Source organism: Mustela putorius, unplaced genomic scaffold (assembly GCF_011764305.1).
Source record: "Mustela putorius furo isolate JIRA1106 unplaced genomic scaffold, ASM1176430v1.1 tig00003854_pilon_pilon_pilon, whole genome shotgun sequence".
NCBI lineage: Eukaryota > Metazoa > Chordata > Mammalia > Carnivora > Mustelidae > Mustela > Mustela putorius.
In genome coordinates this window covers 7,600,711-7,627,106 of record NW_025422006.1, presented here as the reverse complement: position 1 = coordinate 7,627,106, position 26,396 = coordinate 7,600,711, and the positions used below count along the sequence as shown (strand labels likewise).

The window sequence follows — 26,396 nt, the reverse complement described above, 5'->3', positions numbered from 1 at the left end:
GAGGGAAGATGGTGAGGGTCCCTCTCTGTCCATCCTATGGCCATGTGGGATGGACCTTCCATCAAGCCAATAATACAATGGTCAAAATTAAGTCATATGTAGTAACTACATTTAAAAACTTAGGAGTTTCTCTTTTTCACCCCACAAAAGTTTCTGAAAGAAAAATAAGAACCATACCAGGTAAATAATATGCAAAGAGACAATCAGGCCAAGCATGAAAACACACAAACCCCTGTTACTGGTCGGGCGTATATCCTGCCACAGCACCTGAGTGCGATCCCTCTGCTTGTCAAGCTGCCACCTTTCCAAAGGAAAAGCTGCCCTTAAAAAAACCCTCAACAGAAAAAAGTGATTAGTAAATGCACAGAGTTCACCACATACATCCAATTTGGCCATGAAAAGGAACATCGAAACAAGTTACAGCTAAAAAGATCAGGATAGCAGCACCTGAGTAGCTCAGTCAGTTAAGCGTCTGCCTTCAGCTCAGGTCCTGATCTCAGGGTCCTGGGATAGAGCTCCACATCAGGCTCCCTGCTCAGCAGGGAACTGCTTCTCCCTCTCCCTCACTCTACCCCTCCCCACCCCTTGCTCTCTCTCTGTCTCACATAAATAAATAAATAAAATCTTTAAAAAAAAAAAAAAAAAGTCAGGACAGCACTTTGATACTGGAAGGTTAGGTTGTACAGTCCTCTCCAAGAAATATCCTCTTTCATTATCTGTTTAGTTGTCTAAGGTGGGGGGGGAGGGCCCGCCTTGTCTGCTGTGATCCTGTAAAGGACTCAGTATCAGCAATAGCTTTTGACTGTACAGCAGCTTCTCTGCCCCAGTAGGCGAACTCGATCTTTTTTACCCCTTTATAGAACTGAGGGCTCCTTTAACAGAAAATTTATTCACACCCAAGAACCTGAACCGTCTACTGTCTGACTTTCAAATGGGATTACTGGGGAGGGGGAAAAAAAAGCCAGTTCCCATATTTTTTTTCCTTATCTTTCACCAGGGTAATAACAGGAAACAAGACACTTTCTTAAGTATAAACATTGCATACCGTGAATTGTACCCATGGAAATGACTCTCCCAGTCTTTAACAACTAACAGAGTTTTGTCAAGCCCAAAGGTGAATTCACTACTTTTTTCATGAAAATTCAAAAATCTCTCTTCCCCCAGGACATAAAAAAATTTTATTCTTGAACCTTCATGAGCAAAGGCTTCCAAATTCCTGACTTCATATACCCCACACTAGTCAGGAAATAATGCTTTTTCTTCTTTGGCATCAGCTCAAGAGTAAATTGGTATGAGTTGGCACTCTGATGGGATTCTTATCAGGAACACTTGGTAAGTGGTATTTCCTGGGATCATGTGGTACCACGAGGTTCACTCAGATATACTTAGTCTTCTAGGACCATGACCAGAGCCAAAGAGGGTCTAGAATGTCAGTGGAAAGCTTCAGCAAAGCTCATGATCAAGGTTTGCCCTTCATCTGCTCCAGAAATGAAATCTGAACTACTGCAATGAGGCCAAGAGCCAAGAAGGAAGAGGAACACCTACTTCTGTGCTCTGCTGCCTGCTTCCTGAGAAACTGTGGGGCTCTTTTCTTCCCCTCTCCTTTGAACTGAGATGCTTATATCAGACCCCTAATAACTCATAAGAAATGCAAGTTTACAGAAGCAGAAATTCCAGTAAAGACAATTCCCTAGGAACTGTGTGTATTTTATATAGTCACAAGATACTTGACATTCTTTTTTTTTTTTTTTTTAAGATTTTGTTTATTTATTTGACAGAGATCACGAGTAGACAGAGAGGCAGGCAGAGAGAGAGAAAGAGAGAGACAGGGAAGCAGGCTCCCTACTGAGCAGAGAGCCTGATGTGGGGCTCGATCCCAGGACCCTGGGATCATGACCTGAGCTGAAGGCAGAGGCTTTAACCCACTGAGCCACCCAGGTGCCCCGATACTTGGCATTCTTGATATTTATACATAAGTCAATGGACAATATATGTATCTCATGAAATGTCACAGCTGAGTTTTTTGGTGTTTTTTTTTTTTTTTTTAAGATGTTAATCATTTGAAATAGAGCAAGAGAGAGAGGACAAGGAGGACAGAAGGGCAGCGGGAGAGGGAGAATGAGGTCCCTGCTGTGCAGGAGCCTGACAAGGGGCTTGACCCCAGGACCCCAAGCTCATGAGCTGAGCCAAAGGCAGACACTTAACTGACTGAGCCACCCAGATGCCCCTGTTTACTATTTTTTAAAACCGATGGATTATATAAACATACATATAGTAACCTTAAAAGGATCAATATTTGATTAACTGTTCCTGTTCAATTTTAGATGTAAACAACATACTGAGTGGCAGCAACCTGTTATTTTCCAATGGCGAAAAGAACAGACTTTGACTTTCCTACTTCATGCCAGAAACTGCTATTACCCATTCTAATCTTCCAGAGCCCCTACAAGGCAGGTATTCTCATCCCCATTAAACAGGAGTCTTGGGGTTGAATAAGGGTCACAGAACTAATGAGAGGCTGGGACTGGATTCAAGTCTAAAGATCTAAGCCAAAATCCACCTTTGTTCAAGTACAGCACATGGCCTGAAGAGTGACAACCAGACAGGGAATCAACAAAAACCAAACTTAAGCAAGATCTTTTGTCACAGAGATCCTCCTCCCAGGCCTTAAGATAGAATCTCATTTTGTTAAGCAAACTAATAAAAATCTTTGCAAGGGGGTACCTGAGTGGCTCAGTTGAGCATCTGCCTTCTGCTTGCGTCATGATCCCAGGGTCCTGAGATCGAGGCCCCCATCAGGCTCCCTGCTCAGCGGGAAGCCTGCTTCTTCCCCCTCTCCCACATTCCCTGTTTGTATTCCTCTGCCTCTGTGTCTCTGTCAAATAAATAAAATTTTTAAAAAAATTTCTTTGCAAGGGTCTTGAACACTGTAAATTCCCACAGACATAGGGATGAGTTTTGAGTTCCAGGACTGAGAAGACAGTTCGAGGGAAACAGACCTTACACTTGGCATCAGCCTGCAACTGGTCTATTTTCACAAGCTAGACTACTTCCCCTTCCCTTTCATCAGGCCCCAGAAGGGGCACCTGGGTGGCTCAGTGGGTTAATAAGCCTCTGCCTTTGGCTCAGGTCAGGATCTCAGGGTCCTGGGATTGAGCCTCGAGTCGGGCTCTCTGCTCAGCAGGGAGCCTGCTTCCCCCTCTCTCTGCCTGCCTCTCTGCCTACTTGCGATCTCTGTCAAATAAATAAATAAAGTCATTTTTTTAATTAAAAAAAAAAAATAATACGGCCCCAGAAAACCCCACTCTTTCCCAGTAATGTCTAGAACAGGGATGATCTTTCCTACCTTCAGAATCTGGTCCCCTTCTTGAAGGCCTTCTTGCTCTGCCGAGGTACCCTCTTGAATGCCAGCCACAAATATCCCAACGTCATTGCCACCAGCCAACCGGAGACCCACGCTGTCTCCCTTCTTAAACCTCACCATTTTGGTGTTGGGACTGTAGTGAGTTCAGTTTTAGAAAAGAAAGATGGGAGATTTGTCTTTGTAAAGGGAGAACCAACATTAGCAGTGAAAGAGTTAGTTTCTTCTATCTGTAGAAAGATTTACATGTTAAAAAGCTCTCATTTTTATCATTTTATCTTTTTGGGACTGTGAGAGGAGTATCAATAGGCCTACTTAACTGGTTAGTAAGTAGAAATACAGATGTTTAAATAAACTCATTCAACATTAGAAAGCAAATAAAAGGCAAGGTTAGGCCATCTGACTGCCAGTCCAGGATTCTTTAAAAAAAAAAAAAAAAAGCCTGCTGCTGCCACAGCCTGGGTTCATCAAGGCCACATCCTACTCCAGGAGCTGCTGCTCTTGACCACCACTAAACAAGGGGCTCTCCTTATCCCAAATACAGCACTGGGTCATTTCTCCCCTCCCTCCACAGGCCAGGATCATCAGGGCACCGCAGCCCCTACAGAGGCCCTGTAGTGAAACAGCACTGCACCTATTTGAGTTACGGATCTGGTAAAGTCAACTACGCAGAATCACCTTGTAGAAAAGTAGCCAGAAAAGTAGAAAAGCATTCAAAGTGAACTTCACAAAGTTCCCCAAATTCCACATTTTACTTTCCTACAAGTTACTTCTTTCTCATAAACACCAGCAGTAGAGTTTGGTTAAAGGTGGCTCATTGTATGCAAAATCATCAAAAAGTACCATTCTTCTGGATTTCAGTTCAGGAGATTGAGGTATGTGGAAGGAGAAAGCAAAAAAGAAAGAGACTGAAATACATACCCATAGATTGCTTCATCTTCAGGACTAGGACGAAGAAAAGTTCTTGGGGCTGCTTTTGGTTGAGGTGCTGTGGATAAAAAAAAAAAAAAAAAAAAAGTCTATCATTATCAACCTCGATTAACGGAAGTGAGTCTGTTTCTATAAAGATCATAAAATCCACAAAATTCAAGTCTGTACTTTATGTTATGTATAAGTCATTACATAAAACAACAAAAAAGTCTTTAAAGTCAAGTTTAATGTTGAGGCATTAGAAAGTGCCAATGGTTTCTCAAAATAAGTGGGGTAACAAATGAACCTTCCAAAATGCACAATCACATGCGAAAGAAGAAAGTATTTTTGTCACTTAAAAACCATATAAATCTTTTCCATCAATACATATTTAAGCATGTAAAATCATGACGGTAATTTTAGGGTGATGGGGGGCAGGGCTAGGGGCTAGGGTGGATACCAGAGGCAGAGACAAAAAGGACTTCAACTAATCAAATAAGACAAAATGTGACTGTGACAGGACTAGAAATAGATATATTTGGTCTCTGCCCCAGTTCCCAATACACAGTTCCTAAAATCCCTGTAATTTCCAGAGTGGTAGGGGTGCCAGAAGCATCCCTCTTTGCCTCCAATTCCTGACAAAGAACTGCCGCATCCCTTGGAATTTCCTGGGTGGCAGAGCATCGTTTGTTCTAAAGAGATAACTCCCAGACAGCCTTGGTCGGGGGGGCCGGTCACCGGAAAGAGCAAGCCACGATTAGAAGCTTGAAACTTTCAGCCTACCTCCCCACCATCTGGGAGGGGACGGGGGTTGGAGACTGAGGCAGTGACTGATCATGCACATGACAGAGACTCCATAAAAATCCATCAACCGTGGAGACTGGAATGCTTCAGGATTGGTGAACACATCGCAACACCGGGAACGGTGGTACACCTGGAGAGGACTCGGCAGCCCTGCGCCCCTTGCCTTATACCTTGCTTCCATTTGGCTGTTCTTCAGTTGTATCCTTTATAAGAACTGGTAATAGTAAGTAAACGGCTTTCCTGAGTTCTCTGAGCCAGCCTACCAAGTTATCACACCTGAGTGAGGAAGGGCAGTGGGAGCCCTCCGTTCAGATCCAGCTCGACAGAAGTATGGGGGGCTCCTGGAACGGGAGTGGTGTCTGAAATGGAAGCATCTTACTGGACTGAGTCGCTCACCTGCAGGCTGTGCACTAGTTCTGGGCAGTCAGTGCCAGAACTGACTTGAACAGACAACCACTTGGTGTCTGGAGAATCTGAGAATTGGTAGCTGAGCAGGGGAAGAAACGCACACATGTGCTGTCAAGAGTATTAAGAGCAGAGCAGTCTGGGTTGAGATCAGGGATGACACAAGGACCATAACTAATTAAATACAACAAAATGTGGCCAATCCGTTAGAATATGGAAAGGGCTGTTATTCTTTGTTTTTTTACTATTAAAAATGTTTTTTACTACTCTTCCATGTATAAGAATGATTTTTTAAAGTCTGTCTCTCCTTCTGGCCATCCTCTGGAATTACCAAGCATACACTTTGAACACGTTTAAAAGGACCTTCACCTGGTGGTTCCTCTTGGTATCTGGGTTCCTTGCTGTTCTCTGTGCCAACCGCAGCTGCAGTATCCCCCATGGCCTTGAAGGGAGTGGGTGTGGCGCCCATCCTGGACCATCTGTTCTGCATGTCCTCTCTTGAACTTAAGCACACATCACGTTAATGTCTCATAATGTCACTTCAGATATGCATATGTGTACACTCATGAGGTCGCGTGTGAGGGAAAATATACATCATCTTACTTTGGCCTTTCCTTCAGCTTTTCATTTGAGGAATGATAGTCATAATCAGAATACTGCTGCCGTCTCTCCTCTGGAGAAAATGATCGGTTTGACTCTATTTCTGAGATATCTGGTTTCAAAAATAAGAAAAGACTTCTTACTAAAATATTTAAGAACTGTACCAGAAATGATACTATTCTCTGGGTAAGGCAACATGGGAAATGGAAAAGAGGCAGGCAGAAACTGTGCCATTAGTCTAGCAGTCTTCCCTTGAAGAAAATCTAAGTCTCTAAAGGGAAAGGCATTAATTAATAAAGAGGAAGCCAAATTCAGAATTTTATGTTCCTCTTTCATTACACTTTCCTTCAAAGCTGCTACTGGGAAATCAAAATCTATTACTGGACCATATATGTATACACTCATTTTTAACCACACAGAACAGTGTTTCTCAAACTTGAATGTGCATGTCAGTCACCTGGGATCTGAATTCGAATGTAGCTGTTCTGGGGCAGGACCTGCGATTCTGTGCTTCTAGCAAGCTCCTGGATGGTCATGGAGCTGGTGGGCTAAAGCTTGGAATAGCAAGGAAGTAACTATAAGCACCTAGCATGCTGGGATTATTTCTCATGCTGTCTTCCTGCACTGCATCCACAGCAGTAACCAAATGATTAGACTTTTGATATAATGGAAACTAAACTAAGCCTTCAGATTTTATTAAGTAATTCTTTAAAAAATCAACACAGCTGTCTTCAAACTTGAGAACTTACTATTTTCTAAACTCTACTGCATGAAGGTAGTACCAGATAATTAGTTAGGAAGTATCATCCTAGTTATTTTTTTTATGCCTACTTATTTTTATTGGTAATTTATACATAGTTAAAATGTTACCCCATGTATAATTCATATTCAAGAAATGAATACTGCCTCCTAAGACAGATGAGGTGATACAGACTGCTAATCAATGAATACCATAATATTCAGCCATTCTGATCAATTCTTTACTATAATGTCTACCTAGTTTTAGCTCTTCCATATGACCCTCTCTTTGTTGGAAATATTCATATCTACTTTTTAAAAATCTACAAGAAAGTGCAAGAATGAACAATTTACAAATGGGTGTGGTTAGGTCTTTGAACCACTCATACATACATTTTTTACTAATAAGTTTCATTTTCAGTGGCCTAAATCAGAGTCCACTGGGAAGTTCATGAGTGCATCCAAATGTCTTATTGGGAAACTAATCTCAACAGACACTTTAACAAGAAATCAGCCACCATTTACTGGAATTAAAGTTTAAAAGAGAAGCTTTTGTTGGAAATTTAGCTTCCAGCTGGATGGCTATGCTAAACTGAGTTGGAAAAGCAACAGTCTTCCTTGCTTCCAGCTAAGCTCACTGCCTCCCCCTTCTTTACCTTCTATTTCTGAGTCACTGTCATTTAACGATGGGATGTTGATGAGCGTTTGCTTGCTGTCTCTCAACACCACCAGCTGAAGTTTTCCTCTTGACTTCTCTATCAGTTTTCGAGCGTCCGTTAAAGACATGTTCTCAGTTACGGTTCCATTTATCTGTGTTCATGAATAACAATCATGTTACATGCAATACAACTACACACAGCACAGTGAAACAGGCAGTTTTTATTTTCCCCTTCTAAAAGTGTAAAGTCTTCTGCTTAGTTACTCAAACAGACATGGGCTTTAGGATGACTGACTAAATAAAAATGAAGTATCCTTCAAATTAAATATGACCCTGTACAGCTGGATCCCAAATACAGGCATAAGAGAACTGTGGTGTACTGAAGTTACTGTGCTAATTTATTTAGCAGAGTAAATAAGACAAGCTCAAGACAGTGGATTGGTTTACTACTGGAACGTGTTTCCTGACTAGAGAGGTTTATAGAAACTTATATTAAACATTCAGCAATTGGGGCGCCTGGGTGGCTCAGTGGGTTAAGCCGCTGCCTTCGGCTCAGGTCATGATCTCGGGGTCCTGGGATCGAGTCCCGCATCGGGCTCTCTGCTCAGCAGGGAGCCTGCTTCCTTCTCTCTCTCTCTGCCTGTCTCTCAGTGTACTTGTAATTTCTCTCTGTCAAATAAATAAATAAAATCTTTAAAAAAAAAAAAAAAAAACAAACATTCAGCAATCAATACTATCAGCTCTCCCCTCATCTTTCCTTAGTTTAGGGAATAGGAGCTTAAACTTTAAATAAATGGGGAAGAAGAAGGAATTCATTGAGTTTTGTTGTTTTTTTTTTTTTAACTGACACTACAGTATTAAAAATCTCCATGTCTGCTTTTTGTGATAAAAATCTCCCCTTACTGGCCCCTCTCCGCTTTTGTCTTACTTTCTCCCATCTCAACCAAGTTTCACTATGTCAGCACTCAGATGTGAAATTTGGACTAGAGAGCCAAACATGAATTCAGTTGTCTTCTCCCCTCGTACTCCCACCTTGAGAATTATGTCTCCTTCATGCAGGTTGCCGTCCTTAGTTGCCAGACCAGTTCTGGTCATTTCCTTTATGAAGATCTGACTCCCGAGCCGAAGACCGTATTCTAGGGGACAAACATACATATTTCATCCACTTGTTCAGAATATTTAGTCTGGTTTTTAGGTCAATTTAAAAATATTTATGAAAAACTGATTTTTGCCTGTGGGACATCCTGTAGGACAACTAGCCTGGACTCACTGAAAAAATTAGTGTCATAAAAAATAAGAGACAGAGGGATTGTTCTAGAGTTAAAACAATATAAAAACCAAATGTGATGCATGAACTTTTACTAGATCCTCGATCCAGAATGGGACGGGGAAGCGGGGGTGGCAGTTACGTATTTTGAAGCAACTTCAAAATGAGCCGTACTACAGTATATTAAAAGGGATATTAATGTTAATTTTCTTAAACCGGTAATGGGGGGCACCTGGTTGGCTCAGTGGGCTAAGCCGCTGCCTTCAGCTCAGGTCATCATTCCAGGGTCCTGGGACTGAGCCCCACATCAGTCTCTGCTCAGCAGGGAATCTGCTTCCCTTCCTTTCTCTCTGCCTGCCTCACTGCCTACTTGTGATCTCTGACTGTCAAATAAATAAATAAAATCTTAAAAAAAAAAAAAAAGAAGAAGAAGAAGAACCAGTAATGGCATTAGAGTTATGTAGGAGAATGTATCCTCTGGAGATACCTGTTGAAATATTTAGCAGTAAAGGGCCATCCTTGCAACTTACTTTCAAGCAGTTCCAAAAAAACCACGGAGAGACAGTAGTAGTGTGGGAAAGGAGAAGAAGAAAGGGGAAAAAAGGAGAAAGAAAACAAATGTGGCAAAATGTTAGCAAATGGAAAAACTAGGTAAAGGCTATGAGTATCTGCTCTAAAATTAACACTTAACATTAAATTGGGAACAACAAAAAAAAATAATTCAGTACATTTCAGTAAACATGTTCTGCTGACAGCCCTGTTGCCTACAGGAAGACACTGCCAATAGTATTCCCTTCATGTGTAAGCATGAGACGTGTGGGGTTTGCACTGAAAAAATTTCATTGTGCAAAGGGAAAGAGTCATTAAACCAAGCAAAGCAATAAAGTTTTTAACTAAAACTAGCGTATTCTGGGGGTTTATGAAATCTGAATTGCTCTTAAAAGAAAACACACTCTATTTTAAGTATGCGTATTTTAAAGTATTTTAAATACTATTCAGACTCTTCTAATTTTACTTATGAAACTTGTAAAAATACCTAACTTTAGGATAAATGTTGGGTTATTTTAGGAAGGTACCACAACCTAGCAGGTTTTAAAAGACGCACATTCAAATTTTATTATTATTGTTCTGGACTCAAAATCTTTTAATTCCAAAACAAAGTAACTCTCTACCATTTAGAAAAGTTATGAAGTAAATTTAAAGACACATTTTTTTATTCAACTATAATTAACATGCAATGTTATATTAGCTTCAGGTTTACAATATAATGATACAACTATTTTTTTTTTTATTTTCTTTGAGGGAGGGAGAGAATGAGCACAAGCAGTGGGAGGCAGAGGGAATAGCAGACACCCCACTGAGCAAGGATCCTGATGTGGGGCTCAATCCCAGGACCCTGAAATCATGACCTGAGCTGAAGGCAGATGCCTCACTGACTGAGCCACCCAGCAGCCACAATAATATAATTTAAAGATTCTATTTTTATTTATTTATTTATTTGAGAGAGTGAGTGAGCAGGAAGGAGAAGGAAAGAAAATCTGAAGCAGACTCTGCGCTAAGCACAGAGCCCAACACAGGGCTCCATCCCAGGACTGAGAAATCATGACCTGAGCCAAAACCAAGAGTCAGAAGGAAACTCAACAATTCCTCTATCCTTAAAAGCTGCAGTCTTACTGTAGAGTTGCAAATAGGTTGTTAACTGGTGTATTTTGAGGGCATCTCTTAAATGGAGAAAAAAAAAAACTTGAGCAGTTTCTAAGACATTTACCAGCAAAGCTGTCTGGTGCCCATGAAATGTAGCAGCAGGCTATATAAACGGATCATATTTTTCTTAGTCAAAATAAGTCTTGCCTACTGCTAGATTTCTTTAAAGATTAATTTTTGTGCAGCCCTAGCCGGTGATAGCTAAATTACTGTGCAATCCTAGCAAACAGTGGCCAAAAACCTTAAAAAAAATAATAAATAATAATAATAAAATAATAATTTTATTTTTATTAAATAATAAAATGATCCAGGAGGAGTAAAATTTTATCTCAACAAAGGTATGTAAGCCCCTTTTATCCTTGATAGTATTACTAAGACCAGGCATGACTTGGGCAATCTCCTACAACAGTAAAGATCTTTTCAAATTGTGGTTTACAACTCATTAGTGAGTCTTAAAATCAATTCAATAAGTCATGAACAGCATTTTAAAAATTTAATGTAATGGAAACTCTCAGAACACATCACACAGAATAAGTTCTGTTCCATGAAAAGCTTGTTCCAGTTTTTGATAGGGAGGTACATCCATGACTGTTGCAAAATGTGGGTCTTTCTATGGCGGAAGGAGAGGAAAAGAGAAAGAAGGGGAGAGGCGAGGAGGAGAAAGGGGAAGAGGAAAGTTTGAAAAGCATTGTCTTGGGTTAACTCAAAAGCCTGGGGTACAAGTCCTATAGAATGTGCATCAGGGCTCTCTGAAGGAGGTCTCGTGCCAAGTCATTCCCAAAATTTCTATACAGTCCACCCTTCAGTCTGGGAGCAGAGCTATTTCTACTGTATAGTTCCTGGGAGCTGATGAATTAGTATGTCATTACCAGTGGTTATAAAGATTCTATAGAATCCTTAAACCTCCTAAGATGCACATTACTTACTGATAGTGCAATCTCTATTTCTCCTTTGTCTTCTGGGACTGGTCTCTACGTACCCCGTTACTCACGTCCCTGTGTTATTCACGTATTGTGATGGGCATCTAGTTCTATCATTCGACCTTGTGTTCCACTAGAAGTAAAAAAATAAACCCTTTCCCTTTGTTTCCTCAGACAAGCCATTTGAAATCCAAGTTCCCAACCTAAAGGGCAAGAAGTTCCCTCTGCATTCTGGGGTGCTCTTCTTTTCGTCTTGGAAGAATTAGGGAACAGAAGGAGATAAGAGATAGGTTCCAAGTAATTTAAAAAGTCAGAACCAAGCAGTGATGTAAGGAATACCTCTGCACTGGTCCTAAAGCCCTGTTCATTCACCTTCATGTTTCCGATCATCTGCTTCCAGGAGATGGGATTCAAGTTCTGCCTCTGCCACACATCTACTGGCTTCAAGATCCAAGCAAGTCACTTCCCATCTTGGAATTTAGATCGTCACCTAAACTACAGGTACCACTGGCTTCTCTAGCTGCCACATGGGGCTTTATTGAATTTTGGATGAAATGAAAGGTATGCAGGTGCTCCCAGCAATGCATCGTGGGACAAGCAGCCTGGGCTACGGCCCACCTCATCTGTGGGCATGCCAAAACCTCTCTGCCCTGTGGTCCTCCCCACTGTACACAACAGGTAGGAAGGAAGTCTCCTACCTCCACACAGGGTTCCGGTGAGGACAGCATAGGCCAAAACTCAAGATCAGCTAGAGTCCTATCTACTCCCATGGTTTCACCACTTAAAACACACCAGGCTCACCAGGAGAGCTTAGCTAACACAGACTCCAAGGGCTCTCCCCAGGGTTTCTGGTTCTGTGGGGCCCGAGAATCTGCATTTACTACAAGGCGGTGCTTAAGCTGCTTTGAGAACCCCGGCCTAGGAGTTAAAGGTTCATTTCAGCAGCCTGGCTCTGCCATTACTGATAGCTTTGTGCAAGTTAATGAAGGTTTCTGTGCCTCACTTTCCCTGTCTATGTAATGAAGATGTAAGAAACTCCCACATGAGGCGGTCATAAGGAAGAAATGAACCAATCGGTGCAAAGCATCTGGGTCAGTGCGTGGCACACAGGAAGTGCCACGTAAGAGTTAGCTGTTGTAACGGTGCTTTTCCTCCTCGAGCACGCCTACCTTCGTTTGCTTTGCTTTTCATCAGAAGGACCCCGATGGGCCTGTCCGAGTCGGACTGGCCTGCGTGGTCCGGCCGCCCCCTCAGCTCAGGGCTGGGGCTGCGGGAATGCAAGTGCTCGCGGCTGCGGCTCCGGGGCGCCGAGTACCGGGCATCGGGCTGGGCCCTGCGGCCATACTCTGCCTCTGGGCTGTAGGTGCGGTCATAGCCACGGTCATAGCCCCGGTCGTAGGCCTGGTCATAGTGGTCATAGGCCCGGTCAGTGCCCCGGCCGAGGCTGCGCTCTCGCGCCCGCCCGTAGTCATCGTGGTCCAAACCCCGCTCCAGGCTCCGGCCACGGCTGCGCTCTCGGGCCCGCCGGTAGTCGTCGTCGTCCAAACCCCGCTCCAGGCTCCGGCCACGGCTGCGCTCGCGCTCCCGGCTCCGCGCCCGCTCGTGGGGACACCCCCTCTCCGGGCTGTCCTCCCAGCTGCGGCTGCGCCCTCCGTGGCTGCTGCGCCGGCTCCTCTCGCTGTACCCGCTGCGGGCACTTCTGCCATCAAACTCGTCCATCACCTCAAAAGCACGGTCATCTTCATCGATGGGTGGGCTGCCCTGGGGCGGGGCCAGCTGGACCTTCCGGGGCCTCTTGACCACCTGTCACCCAAACAGCGGGGATGCAGGACAAGGACAATTAAATACAGAGAATGCAGTGGCTAAGAGCCCAGTCTGGTTCTCCTTTTAGTAACTCTCTGTCCCTCTCGACTCACTAAGCCTCTGGTTCCTTGGGGGGAAAAATACCTCACAGGGTTGAGAATAAGACAATGAGTATAACTAAACACAGTGCCTCCAAAAATCTGCTTCTATACTCAATAGCATCAAGGAACTGTAAATCCCTAAGTTAAAAACCTCCAGAAATCGAGACATTCTAGATAAAACTGCCTAGATTCATCCAGAAGTCAATGTCATGGGGGAGGGGGGGAGGTAAGGACCCTTCTAGATTAAAAGGCACTGAAAAGATAAGGACCCAGTGCAGTGATGAGCTCTGATTGGATTCTGGATGGGGAATAAAAATCTTATCAAACATGTCTTGGGATGTGGACTGGATATTAGATGATACTTTAAAGTCACTGTTAATTTCCTTAGATAGGATGATAGAGTGTTCTAGTGATGTAGAAGAATGTTCTTATTTAGGAGATGTGCACTGAAGTGTGTAGGATTGACACTGTCATGTCTGTAACTTTCTTTCAAATGGTTCACTAAAAATATGCATTTGTATACATAGAAAAATTGAGTGAAGATGGTAGAATATTAATACTGTAAAAGATATACTGTTTATTACACTAATCTGTGAACTTCTGTTTGAAAATTCCATAATGTATCATTGGGGGAAAAGAAAAATAACCGCATACCCGGTACCTCCCCCCAGCACTGCCTTTAAACATACTGTATTTCAATTTTCGCTGTAAGTGTCCATTTGCCTGGCTGGAGTAAGCACCCCTTGCTCAGGCTCAGGAGGCATCTGGCTCAAAGCTGATTCTCATCCAGTGTTTGCTGAATGAATGAGTGAGCAAACGAATGAATGCTACAGACTGCCAGTTATCTCCTAGGACAGTCTAGTTCATTAAGACATGACAGTTCTTGTTTGGGCCTTTACAAATGGGTTTTTGAGCTGGAATATATTTTCTATATAAACGCTGTCTTACAAATGTTCTCGCTCAGTCTAGTTAGTTCTCTTAGGATTGTCTAATCTGGTTCCTGAGATAAGAGAATCACTGAAAGTTAGGAAAAGGATGAGGAAAAGGCATCCATAACGTCACCCCAAAGTAGAGGAAGCAAGAAATTAGCAGTCCCTAAATTATGTAATTCTGTCAAGCCCTTACAAGCAAGTGGTAATTTTCCTCTGAGCATAAAAACCAGACGCTATTAGGGCAAGCTGAAAACAACCAGGGCTTACAATGGCAGCGATCTTCCCACTCTTTCTCAGCTGCTGAACAGCAAATGAATGGAGCACGTCCTCCATGGGGGTGCCATTAACCATGACCACCCTGTCATTTTCTCTGCAAACAAAAAATAAAAACAAGACCTGAAAAACTCCCATCTATTCACTGTAAATCACTTATTTAGGAACACACAGAAGCAGCAAATTGACCCCAAACGCTTAAAGGACTCAGTGCCTGATTATTCCTGAGGCTCAGTCAGTCAACTCAGTGTGAGCCCTTCCCAGGAGGGAACTCATGAGCGGCTCAGCCCACTTTTGACACTGTCTACTGGAAACCAACAGGGGATGACCCCCCCACCAAAGGGCTCCTCCAGGAGGCACTCAAGCAGTGGCAAGGTCTAGGCACAAAAGGAACTTCTGCACCAGGCCCTCCCCCGCCGAAGGTGCACGGTGGGCTTCAGGAAGTCTACCAGTAGCCACCAAAGCAGGCTGATATCCACCTGTGTTTTTCAGGGGAGGGGAAGAGATCAGGAGTTTGCCTCTGATTATCAAAGAAATTTTGAGGTCATTCAAAACTTCTTACCTCATCCCAAAAATTATTTTTTAATTCTACACTGCTCTCTGCATGAAAGACTGCTGACTTAGATATGACCATACAGACGTGGAATGCCAACAGAACCTAAACTTCTGAGCTCTCTAGCCAAGGCAGTCATATTATTAATTTAAGCTTCTGCCCTGAGAAATTATCTGGAGGGAATTCAGATATGCATCTTTTAAAATGGTGTCATCTGTTCAGACCAGAAGGCTGGAAATTGGAAAATCTGTGTTTTCATGTACTAAATCTTCCCAATTTCCACATTCCTCTTACAAATCAGATCATCATTAGGCCAAAGTATCCTCACTGAATTCTGAATGAATGATAAGGTGAAATAAATACAAAGTGATGAGGGTAGGAGGGAAAGCATGCTGATTTTGTACTTCAGATTCAGAAATGACTCCTAAGCCTAGGAATGACAGCTGGGTCCGTTATAACCATTTCCGTGTGTAAATGACTGCTCTCCTCCCTCCAAAGTGTGGATATTTCCAAAGGTTCAGGGATTGTTAAAACATGGAGTGTCCCAGTATCAATTCTTGCTTAAAGACTTTTCTTTTTTCTTTTAATGATTTTTAAAATATAAATTCAGTTAATTAGCATGTAGTGTATTATTAGTTTCAGAGGTAGAGAGTTCAGCAGTTCACCAGTCTTATATCATACCCTGTGCTTACTATATCACATGCCCTCCTTAATGTCCATCACCCCATTATCCCATTCCCCTGCCCCGCTCTCCTAAAACTTTTCAATTTATGTAAAAACTCCTTTTTTTTTTTAAGTGCACGCTGCCACCACCCCGTCCCCCCCACGCCGCCTCCAGCCAAGCACCCTGTCTAGACCCAACCATCGGGGCCGGCAGCGGCTGTGGCTGGGACACAAGGACACTCACTGAAGCAGCCCATCAGCGGGCCCGCCGGGGAGCACGTCTGAAATGACGATTGACGTTTCTCCATTTTCAAAGTGGGGGTTGTCTCTGCCTCCAGACACTGCAATTCCAAATCCTCTTTTGGAATCCTGTTCATTGGAGTTAAAAGAAAAATTTTTTTAAAAATCCCTCTGCCATAAGTGGCTTTTAGGATTTATTATAAGCACTCAATAAAAGAAAGGTCAGACCAATAACCAGAGGCAGCTCAGGAACAGAGGCTTACAGAAACAAATGAGAAACGAAATAAAGCAGCATCATGGTCGGCTGACAGGCTTATAAACGGAAATTCCTCATCTAAAAGAAACAGTCTTGGGCGCCTGGGTGGCTGAGTGGGTTAAGCCACTGCCTTCGGCTCAGGTCATGATCTCAGGGTCCTGGGATCGAGTCCCGCATCGGGCTCTCTGCTCAGCAGGGAGCCTGCTTCCTCCTCTCTCTCTCTCTGCCTGCGTCTCTGCCTACTTGTGATCTCTCTCTGTCAAATAAATAAATAAAAATCTTTAAAAAAATAAAAAAATAAAAGAAAAAAATAAAAGAAATAGTCTTGCGAAAAGCCGTAAAAGATGGATAGTACAGACTGGAGTTATCAGTAGAAGCTGGCAGGGGATGGGAAATAACATCTTCTGTCCACACCAGGATGTGCCTTTCAAATCACCAGTCACACTGTTCTCATATCCCGGCCTGAGCTGGGACAGCATCGGTCACAAGTGTACCTGTGCTAAAACCCCATTTTTAAAGTATACCTTGAACTTTCAAGTTAGGTGAACTGTGGTTTCATTTTAACATAGGATGACCAAAAAAGTAAACGGATTTTAAAGATAAAGTAAATTCTGAAGATAAACTTGGTTTTAAGGCCTTCTGAGAGAGCAAAGCATTAAACTCCTTCCTGCATGAAAGTAAGACAGAAAGTCTAGATGAATTACATCATGATTGGTCTAGAAATGCAGAGCAGAGAACCCACTTAATACATAACCCTAACCCATTTCACTGTTTAAAAAAGCTAAGCTCCCTGGGTACTTGGCTGGCTCAGTCAGTGGAACATGTGACTCTTAAACTTGGGGCTGTGAGTTCGAACTCCAGGTTGGGTGCAGGGATTACTTAAAAATAAAACCTTTAATAAAGCTAAGCTCCCTAGGTTTCATCTAGATGAAATGGCTAGATGTTATTTTAATTATAAATCAAGGTTGCTTATATAGACATGTACTCAGAGAATAAAACAAAGTTATGTCTTCCCGCCCCTACCCCGCCATGGAAGATTTCCCACATGGGACCCACTGTGCCAACTAGAGACAAACAATTAGCAATACCAAACAGGCTAGCCGACTGTCCCTTAATTACGTGTCTTCAGATGGGGCAGCACCATCACCTGGGTAGCTGTTTTATACAGAGGTAGCTCCATCCCTATACTAGTCCTAAAATGTTTCTCACCTTCGCCCCTGAAAGGGGCATGTGAAATGCTGGTGGCAGGGTGCAGAGAAGAGTCAGAAGAGGACTAAGGTTAAAAAGTAAAACTCAAGGGGGGAAACCAGGAGAAATGGTATTATGTCACTGCTCTGAAAGTCTGGGCACCTAAGCACTGATCTGGGTTTTTTCCTACCAGGATTAATTTAATTCATGTATACAGGAATTAACTTTTCACCAAAGTCAGGGTTTGAAAAGTTCACGGTTCTAAGGAAAACTCTCCCTCTGAGGAACTTACAGCCCCTCTAGGGACTTACAGTCCAGAGCCTGGAGGGATTCAGAGGAGTACTAAGATCCCAGCAGAGTCCACAAAAGTCACAGGGATGCTGACCAGGGCAGCTGACGGAGGAAGACCTCAGGACTGGTCAGGTCAGCCCAGGTGCACACAGATCCCACACCAACTCTGGGTGGCTGTGCTTGTTTCGAGTAGGACTAACACCTATCGTGCCTACCTCAGACTGCTGTCAGAAGAATAAAAAGGAACAGAGCCAACACTTATTAAGCAACTACTATGTGCTAGACTCCATGTACAAAAACTGTTTGTATGACCTCATTTACTCAAGAGGAACAGTAGCTGTGAAATAACTCATAATTAAGTGAAATACATTTATTTCATTTTATTTTAATTTTTTTTTAATTTATTTGACAGAGATCACAAGTAGGCAGAGAGGCAGGCAGAGAGAGAGGAAGGAAAGCAGGTTCCCTGCTGAGCAGAGAGCCCGATGCGGGGCTCGGTCCCAGGACCCTGAGATCATGACCTGAGCTGAAAGCAGAGGCTTCAACCCACTGAGCCACCCCGGCACCCCGAAATACATTTATTTCTGATACTACTACTTTCAATCCCATGGGCAAGAGGGGAGGATTTTTTTTTAAATCTGATTAAGTCAGCACCTCTTAATATGATCATGAATTGGGCAAGGAATAGACAACCCATGTCTCCTGACTGCTAAACCAATGTTCCAAAATTCAGTTTGGACTTCATGTGTTACAATTATAATGATAAAAGTTGGGGTACCTGGAGCACCTGGGTGGCTCAGATGGTTCAGCACCTGCCTTCAGCTCAGGTCATGATCCTGGAGTCCTGGGATGGAACTGTGTCAGGCTCCCTGCTTAGTGGAATCCGCTTCTCCCTCTCCCTCTCCCTGCTCCAGCCCCTACTTATGTGTGTGCTCTCCCCAACACCCCTCAAATGAATAACTTAAAAAAAAAAATTGGGGCGCCTGGGTGGCTCATTCAGTGAAGCGTTTGCCTCCAGCTCAGGTCATGATCCCAGGGTCCTGGGACGGTGCCCTGCTTTGGGCTCTCCGCTCAGCGGGGATCTTCTCCCTCTCCCTCTGCCTGCTGTCCCCCCCTGCCTGGGTGCACTCTCTGTCAAATAAATGAATAAAAATCTTTTAAAAAAAAGCTATAAAAGTTGTAGAAGCTACCTCAACATCCTTAAGCAGTACAGGTTATTTCCATTTCTCTGCTCCTTTTCTCTCTTTTTTCCATAACCTGTTTTGTCTGGAGATAAGTGAATGCACTAAACAACCTCTATGATTTTCTAGTACACAGACCTTAACCAAAAAATTGTAACGTGCAAATCTTTTTGATAATGTAGTAATTACTGCCAGCTACAATGCATCATCCACCATAAGGGGCAAAAACTATACTTGGGCAAAAATGAGTAAGATCCATGACCTGCGAACTCAAGGACACGACTGTAGCCATGTATTGCACAGCACTCACCTTTTGTAGGGTCACCGTGTACTGTTCCCATATCAGTTCTTCCATGCCTGGAGCCTGTTTTAAAACAGTAAGACCAATTTGATTAAAACCACAAACATTTCAATGCTAGAAATAAAGCTAGAAATGAGACTGTCTCAATATAAAGTCCAGTTCCTACATTCCACAAACCAAAAAGACGTGGTAGCTTTTAGGAACACCGTATTACCTATTTTTCACACTCCTTCAGTCCAATGGCAGTCTTAATAATACTGGAAAATTAGTGAAATACATAATAAGAGATATATAAATATTAAGTGTTGAGCTTTTTTACTATCACCACTCCAAAACAACCATTATAAAATCCCTCAAAAAAAAAAAAAAAATCTAGAGTTTCTTTTCTTTTTTTTTTTTTTTAAAGACATATTTATTTACTTGAGGGAGAGAGCCAGCATACAGAGGCAGGGAGACAGGCAGAGGGAAGGGGAGAGAAGGAGAGGAAGACAGAATCCCAAGGAGACTCTGCTGAGTTCAAAGCCCAATTCGGGGCTCCATCTCGTGACCCTGAGATCACGATCTGAGATGAAATCAGCAATTGGACATTTAACCCACTACACTACCCAGGCGCCCTGAAATCTAGAGTTTCAAACATATATATTTTTTAAAAGATTTATTTATTTACTTATTTGAGAGCGAGCACATATACAGGAGGTGGGGAGGGATGAGCCAAGGGAGAGGGAGAGAGAATCTGAAGCTGACTCAATGGAGTGCAGAGCCCAAGCTGGATCTTACAATCCTGAGATCATGATCTGAGTCAAAACCAAGAGTCGAACAGTTATTTTTATTTTATTTTATTTTATTATTATTATTTTTTTTAACCACTGTTCCCTCCCTTCCTGTCAAGGGTGATCTCTTGGGCAAATTTTGCACATTTTTATGTCTAAAGGAATCCTTAGCCTCCTCAAAGAGTGCCCAACTGGGTATCCTCTTATCCATCAATACTGCCAGATGTGAAAAGAGGAAAATGCCTGCATAAGTTGATGGAGGCTTGAGTTTCTGACAATATTCCAAAACAGATGTCCATGAAAGCCTGAAAATGGTAGCTATCAGTTGAAAAATACTAATAATAACCCTTTAAATGCAGGCTGACTTTGAAGAGAAATCCTTAAAGTAGAAATACCAAGAAAGCTCAAAGCCAGAGAGAAAAACCAGCACTGAAACAGGCATTTAAACAGGAGGCCAGAAAGAGAGATAAAATGTAGGACCCAAACAGGGCGGAGATTAGATCGGACTGGATGCATAGGGGAAAAAATATCATTAGGCTCATGGAGATGGCAGGGACCCATGCCTTGCTCATCCTTGACTCTGAGCAGAGTGGAAATAACTAAAAATATCTCCCTAGAGAATTCCTATCAACACACCTGTACTCAAACAAGTTTAGGACTACAACTCTTTTTTTTTTTTTAAGATTTTATTTATTTGTCAGAGAGATAGAAAGTACAGGCAGGCAGAGGCAGAGGAAGAAGCAGGCTCCCTGCGGAGCAAGGAACCCACTGTGGGACTTGATGCCAGGATGCTGAGATCATGACCCAATGCAAAGGCAGCTACTTAACCGACTGAGCCACTCAGGCATACCAGGACTACAATTCTTTTTTTTTTTTAAAAGATTTTTTCTTTATTTATCTGACAGAGATCACAAGTAGGCAGAGAGGCAGGCAGAGAAAGAGGAGGAAGCAGGCTCCCTGCAGAGCAGAGAGCCCGATGTGGGGCTCGATCCCAGGACCCTGGGATCATGACCTAAGCCAAAGGCAGAGGCTTAACCCACTGAGCCACCCAGGTGCCCCAGGACTACAATTCTTAATACAAATGGGGCCACACCTCCTCAGAACACACTCAAAGTGGTTTTGCATGATAATGCCACACAGGTACACAGAGGCAAATGCAAATTCTCTCCAAGGAACATACTAAAGCACAGGTTTCAGAGAATCCCCCAGGGAAGTATCTGAGAACCATGAGTTCACAGTTTGAATGCATACACACATAACAAGTTACCGTGAGTGACAGCTGAAAGAAAAAGAAAACTGCAGAGTCAAAGACTGTAAATATTGGAAAGATCAGTCACAGACTCAAGAGATGTAGGTACAGTATGAAGTTATCATAAGAAATTAAAAGGAGACAGGGTGTCTCGGTGGCTTAGTCAGTTAAGTATCTGCCTTTGGCTCAGGTCATGATCTTGGGGTCCTGGGATTCAGCCCTGCATTGGGCTCTCTGCTCTGCAGGAAGTCTGCCTCTCTCTCTCTCTCAATTAAATAAAATCTTTTAAAAAAAAAATTGTTTAGATACATAAATCAATGAAACAGAATAGAGAACCCAGAAGTGCACCCTCAACTCTATGATCAACTAACCATTGACAAAGCAGGAAAGAATACCCAATAGAAAAAAGTCTCCTCAACAAATGGTGTTGGGAAAACTGGACAGCCACATGCAGAAGAATGAAACCGGACCACTTCCTTACACCATACACAAAAATAGACTCAAAATGGATGAAAAAACCTAAATGCAAGATAGGAATCCATCAGAATCCCAGAGGAGAACACCAGCAGCAATCTCTGAGACCTCGGCTACAGAAACTTCTTGCTAGACACATCTCCAAAGGCAAAGGAAACAAAGGCAAAAAATGAACTTTTGGGACTTCATCAAGACAAAAAGCTTCTGCACAGCAAAGGAAAACAGTCCACAAAACCAAAAGACAACGAACAGAATGGGAGAAGATCTTTACACATGTCTTATCAGATAAAGGGCTAGTATCCAAAAGCCTATAAAGAACTTCTCAAACTCAATACCCAAAGAACAAATAATCCAACCAAGAAACGGGCAGAAGACATTTCTCCAAAAGATGTACAAATGGCCAACAGACACATGAAAAAATGTTCAACATCACTCAGCATCAGGGAAAAACAAATCAAAACCACAATGACATATGACCTCACACCAGTCAGAATGGCTAAAATTAACAAGTCAGGAAATGACAAATGTCAGCGAGGATATGGAGAAAGGAGAACCCTCTTTCTCAGGAATGCAAGCTGGTGCAGCCACTCTGGAAAACAGGATGGCGGTTCCTCAGAAAGTTGAAAATAGAGCTACTCTGTGACCCAGCATTGCATTACTGGATATTTATTCCAAAGATTTAAATGTTGTGATCCAAAAGGGCATCTGCACCCTAATGTTTATAGCAGCAATGTCCACAATAGCCAAACTGTAGAAAGAACAGAGATGTCCATCGAAAGATGAATGTATAAAGAAGAGGTGGTGTATACAAACACACACACACACACACACACACACAGGAATATTACTCAGTCATCAAAAAAATGAAAAATTGCCTTTTGCACCGATGTGGATGAACTGGAGGGTATTATGCTTAAGGAAGTAAGTCAATCAGAGAAAGACAGTTATCCTGTGATCTCACTGATATATGAAATTTAAGAAACAGAACAGATGAATATAGGGGAAGGGAAGAAAAAAATAAGACAAAATCAGAGAGGGAAATAAACCATAAGAGACTCTTAACCATAGGAAAAAAATGCAGGTTATAAGGGGAGGGGAGTGTGGGAAAGAGGTAACTGGATGATGGCCATTAAGAAGGGCATGAGATACAATAAACACTGTGTATTACATAAGACTGATGAATCACTAACCCCCACTCTGAAACTAATAATACATTATATGTTAATTAAGTGAATTTAAATTTTAAAATAAAATTGCTTAAAAATTGTTTAAAAAGAAATTAAAAGGGGAAACTGGAAGTGTACTGAAAGAAAAACATCAAAAATGATCAAGCACATCTGGGGGGTAAAAAGTAAACAAAACTTTAGAAATAAAAATATGTAACTGAAATGGGATAAAGAATGGAGTGAACCACGTGCCACACAGCTGAAGGCCGTAAATGGAAGCCAGGTATGAAGAAACTACACAGCCAAAAGCATTTAAAAAGTATGATCTCCTAAAGAAAAGTTAAGATCAAGGAAGTCTTACAATGTGTCGAGTCAGATTTCCTGAAGGAGATGGTAAAGGGTACGGGGGAAATACAAAACTCAAAGAGATAATGGCTCTTCCAATTAGCAATAATCGCGCCTCATTGGCTCATTGGCTACGATACTGCCACTGCGCAAAGCTGATAATGGCTCTTCCAGAACTGAAGATTTTTCAGGTTCAAGAAGCCCAACACATCACAGGCAGGGAGATGGGAGAGATGGGGAGAAAAACACTTTTAAATACATGATAGTTTCTTTTTTTTTTAAGATTTTATTTATTTGTCAGAGAGAGGGAAAGAGAGCGAGCACAGGCAGACAGAATGGCAGGCAGAGGCAGAGGGAGAAGCAGGCTCCCTGCCGAGCAAGGAGCCCAATGTGGGACTCGATCCCAGGACGCTGGGATCATGACCTGAGCCGAAGGCAGCTGCTTAACCCACTGAGCCACCCAGGCGTCCCAATACATGATAATTTCAAAGCAGAAAAAAATGTAAAGGGCGCCTGGGTGGCTCAGTGGGTTAAGCCGCTGCCTTCGGCTCAGGTCATGATCTCAGGGTCCTGGGATCGAGTCCCGCATCGGGCTCTCTGCTCAGCAGGGAGCCTGCTTCCCTCTCTCTCTCTCTGCCTGCCTCTCCATCTACTTGTGATTTCTCTCTGTCAAATAAATAAATAATATCTTAAAAAAAAAAAAAAAGAGTCAGACGCTTAACTTACTAAGCCACCTACGTATCCCCAGCTATGTTTTTTAATAAAGAATTTCTAGGGGTGCCTGGGTGGCTCAGTGGGTTAAAGCCTCTGCCTTCAGCTCAGGTCATGATCCCAGGGTCCTGGGATCGAGGCCCGCATTGGACTCTGGGCTCAGCAGGGAGGGTGCTTCCTCCTCTCTCTGCCTGCTGCTCTGCCTGCTTCTGATCTCTGTCAAATAAATAAATAAAATCTTTAAAAAAAAAAAAAAGAATTTCTAAAACATAAGGACACAAAGAAATATAATTATATAAATAAAAGGCCTTACTAATATACAAATGAAAATAATTTAAGAAAAACTAGTTTCATATTAAATTTTTTTCTCAATAAAATCTGCCATTCCTGCACTGATATTAATATGAGAGAGAGAAAAGAACTGAAAATGTCCAGATGCAGTGCTTCTTTTTCCCTGGTTAGGAAACTCTCTGAAATGGGGAGAACACAGCATAACATAAAAGGCAATTCTATCAACTGATCTGTGGGAGCCCATCATGTGTTCCCTTTAGCAAAGGGGAGTCAGAAAAAAGCAATTTTGTTTGTACAGAAGGTAAACCAGCCTACTCTTGAGTAGCTATAACTGATGACTCAAAGTGAGAGAAGTAATCTCCTTCAGCTCACCCTCTCACTATGCATTCACTTTTAGGACATTTCCATGGCTAATACCATCTGGCTCCAAGAGATCAGAACTCTTAGATTAAAAACTAGAATTAAAAAAATCACCTCTAGGGTTAAAAAGAAAATACAAATTGTCTGAGGAACAGGAGAGAACTAGAATATATGCCACGGGACCCCTGCTATGGGACAGGGGTGGGGTGGGTGGGAGCAGCATCCCAAAAGGGGTGATGTTTAGATTAAGTGAAGGCACATCAACACAGTGAAACAGGCAAACATTCAAAAAAGATCATTATCTAGGGACGCCTGGGTGGCTCAGTGGGTTAAGCCGCTGCCTTCGGCTCAGGTCATGATCTCAGGGTCCTGGGATCAAGCCCCGCATCGGGCTCTCTGCTCAGCAGGGAGCCTGCTTCCCTCTCTCTCTCTCTCTGCCTGCCTCTCCATCTACTTGTGATTTCTCTCTGTAAAATAAATAAATAAAATCTTTAAAAAAAAAAAAAAGATCATTATCTAAATTATGTAAATCTCCCCCAATTATTTAAGTTTGTTCACCAAGACCACTGTCAACTAGAAGAAAATGAAAGTGGATTTTCAGATAAGATTTTTATATCTCACTCACTCCTAGTACAGTGGTTAGTGCAGAGGAGGCACTCAGAAAGATTTCCTTCTCATAAACCAAGAAGTGGATACACTGTCCATCAACAGCTGTTAATACAATTAAGACACGATTTCTTTTTTTTATAATTTTTTTTATTAACATATAATGTATTATTAGCCCCAGCAGTACAGGTCTGTGAATTGCCAAGTTTACACACTTCACAGCACTCACCAAGCATATACCCTCCCCAATGTCCATAACCCTAACCCCCTCCCAAACCCCCTCCGCCCAGCCACCCTCAGTTTGTTTTGTGAGATTAAGAGTCTCTTATGGTTTGTCTCCCTCCCAATCCCATCTTGTTTCATTTATTCCTTTCCTACCCCCAAACCCCCCATGTTGCCTCTCAACTTCCTCATATCAGGGAGATCATATGATAATTGTCTTTCTCTGATTGACTTATTTTGCTCAGCATAATACCCTCTTATTTATTGACTTATTTTGCTCAGCATAATACCCTCTAGTTCCATCCATGTCGTCACAAAAGGCAAGATTTCATTTCTTTTGATGGCTGCATAGTATTCCATTAAACACACACACACACACACACACACACACAACCCCACATCTTCTTTATCCATTCCTCTGTTTGGCTATTGTGGACATTGCTGCTATAAACATTTGAGTGCACGTGCCCCTTCGGATCACTACGTTTGTATCTTTAGGGTAAATACCCAGTAGTGTGATTGCTGGGTCATAGGGTAGCTCTACTTTCAACTTTTTGAGGAACCTCCGTGCTGTTTTCCAGAGTGGCTGCACCAGCTCGCATTCCCACCAACAGTGTAGGAGGGTTCCCCTTTCTCCGCATCCTTACAAGACACAGATTTCTACTAGCAAGTTTTCCTAAAGGAAATTTTCTTTTCCTCTTTTTTTTTTTTTAAAGATTTTATTTATTTGGGGCGCCTGGGTGGCTCAGTGGGTTAAGCCGCTGCCTTCGGCTCAGGTCATGATCTCAGGGTCCTGGGATCGAGTCCCACATCGGGCTCTCTGCTCGGCTGGGAGCCTGCTTCCTCCTCTCTCTCTCCGCCTGCTTCTCTGCCTACTTGTAATCTCTGTCTGTCAAATAGAATAAATAAAATCTTAAAAAAAAAAAAGATTTTATTTATTTGAAAGAGAGCAAGAGTGAGAGCACAAGCAGGATAAAGGGCAGAAGAAGCAGACTCCCCGCTGAGCAGGGAGCCCAAGGCAGCTGGATCCCAGGACCCCAGGATCCTAAGCTGA

General features: G+C 42.5%; 1 protein-coding gene and 1 long non-coding RNA gene across 8 annotated transcripts in view; one reads left to right on the top strand and one right to left on the bottom strand.

Moving 5' to 3' along the window:
- TJP2 (tight junction protein 2) overlaps nucleotides 1–26,396 on the bottom strand; it is a 121,546-nt gene that overhangs the window by 16,337 nt on the left and 78,813 nt on the right. For all 7 annotated transcript variants that reach the window (XM_045065070.1, XM_045065069.1, XM_045065067.1 and 4 more), the window contains 10 exons: nucleotides 19,158–19,211; nucleotides 15,936–16,060; nucleotides 14,470–14,572; nucleotides 12,536–13,169; nucleotides 8,508–8,611; nucleotides 7,474–7,627; nucleotides 6,083–6,191; nucleotides 5,849–5,982; nucleotides 4,283–4,349; nucleotides 3,347–3,497 (listed from right to left, as the gene is read on the bottom strand). In XM_045065070.1, the coding sequence (XP_044921005.1) occupies nucleotides 3,347–3,497; nucleotides 4,283–4,349; nucleotides 5,849–5,982; nucleotides 6,083–6,191; nucleotides 7,474–7,627; nucleotides 8,508–8,611; nucleotides 12,536–13,169; nucleotides 14,470–14,572; nucleotides 15,936–16,060; nucleotides 19,158–19,202 (1,626 nt within the window). In that variant the 5' untranslated portion in view covers nucleotides 19,203–19,211. The remainder of the gene's footprint in view (nucleotides 1–3,346; nucleotides 3,498–4,282; nucleotides 4,350–5,848; nucleotides 5,983–6,082; nucleotides 6,192–7,473; nucleotides 7,628–8,507; nucleotides 8,612–12,535; nucleotides 13,170–14,469; nucleotides 14,573–15,935; nucleotides 16,061–19,157; nucleotides 19,212–26,396) is intronic.
- Nucleotides 1–26,396, top strand: part of LOC123387525 — a 50,162-nt gene that overhangs the window by 18,770 nt on the left and 4,996 nt on the right. The window contains exon 2 of the long non-coding RNA XR_006601969.1: nucleotides 11,767–11,867. This is a non-coding gene — a long non-coding RNA (uncharacterized LOC123387525). The remainder of the gene's footprint in view (nucleotides 1–11,766; nucleotides 11,868–26,396) is intronic.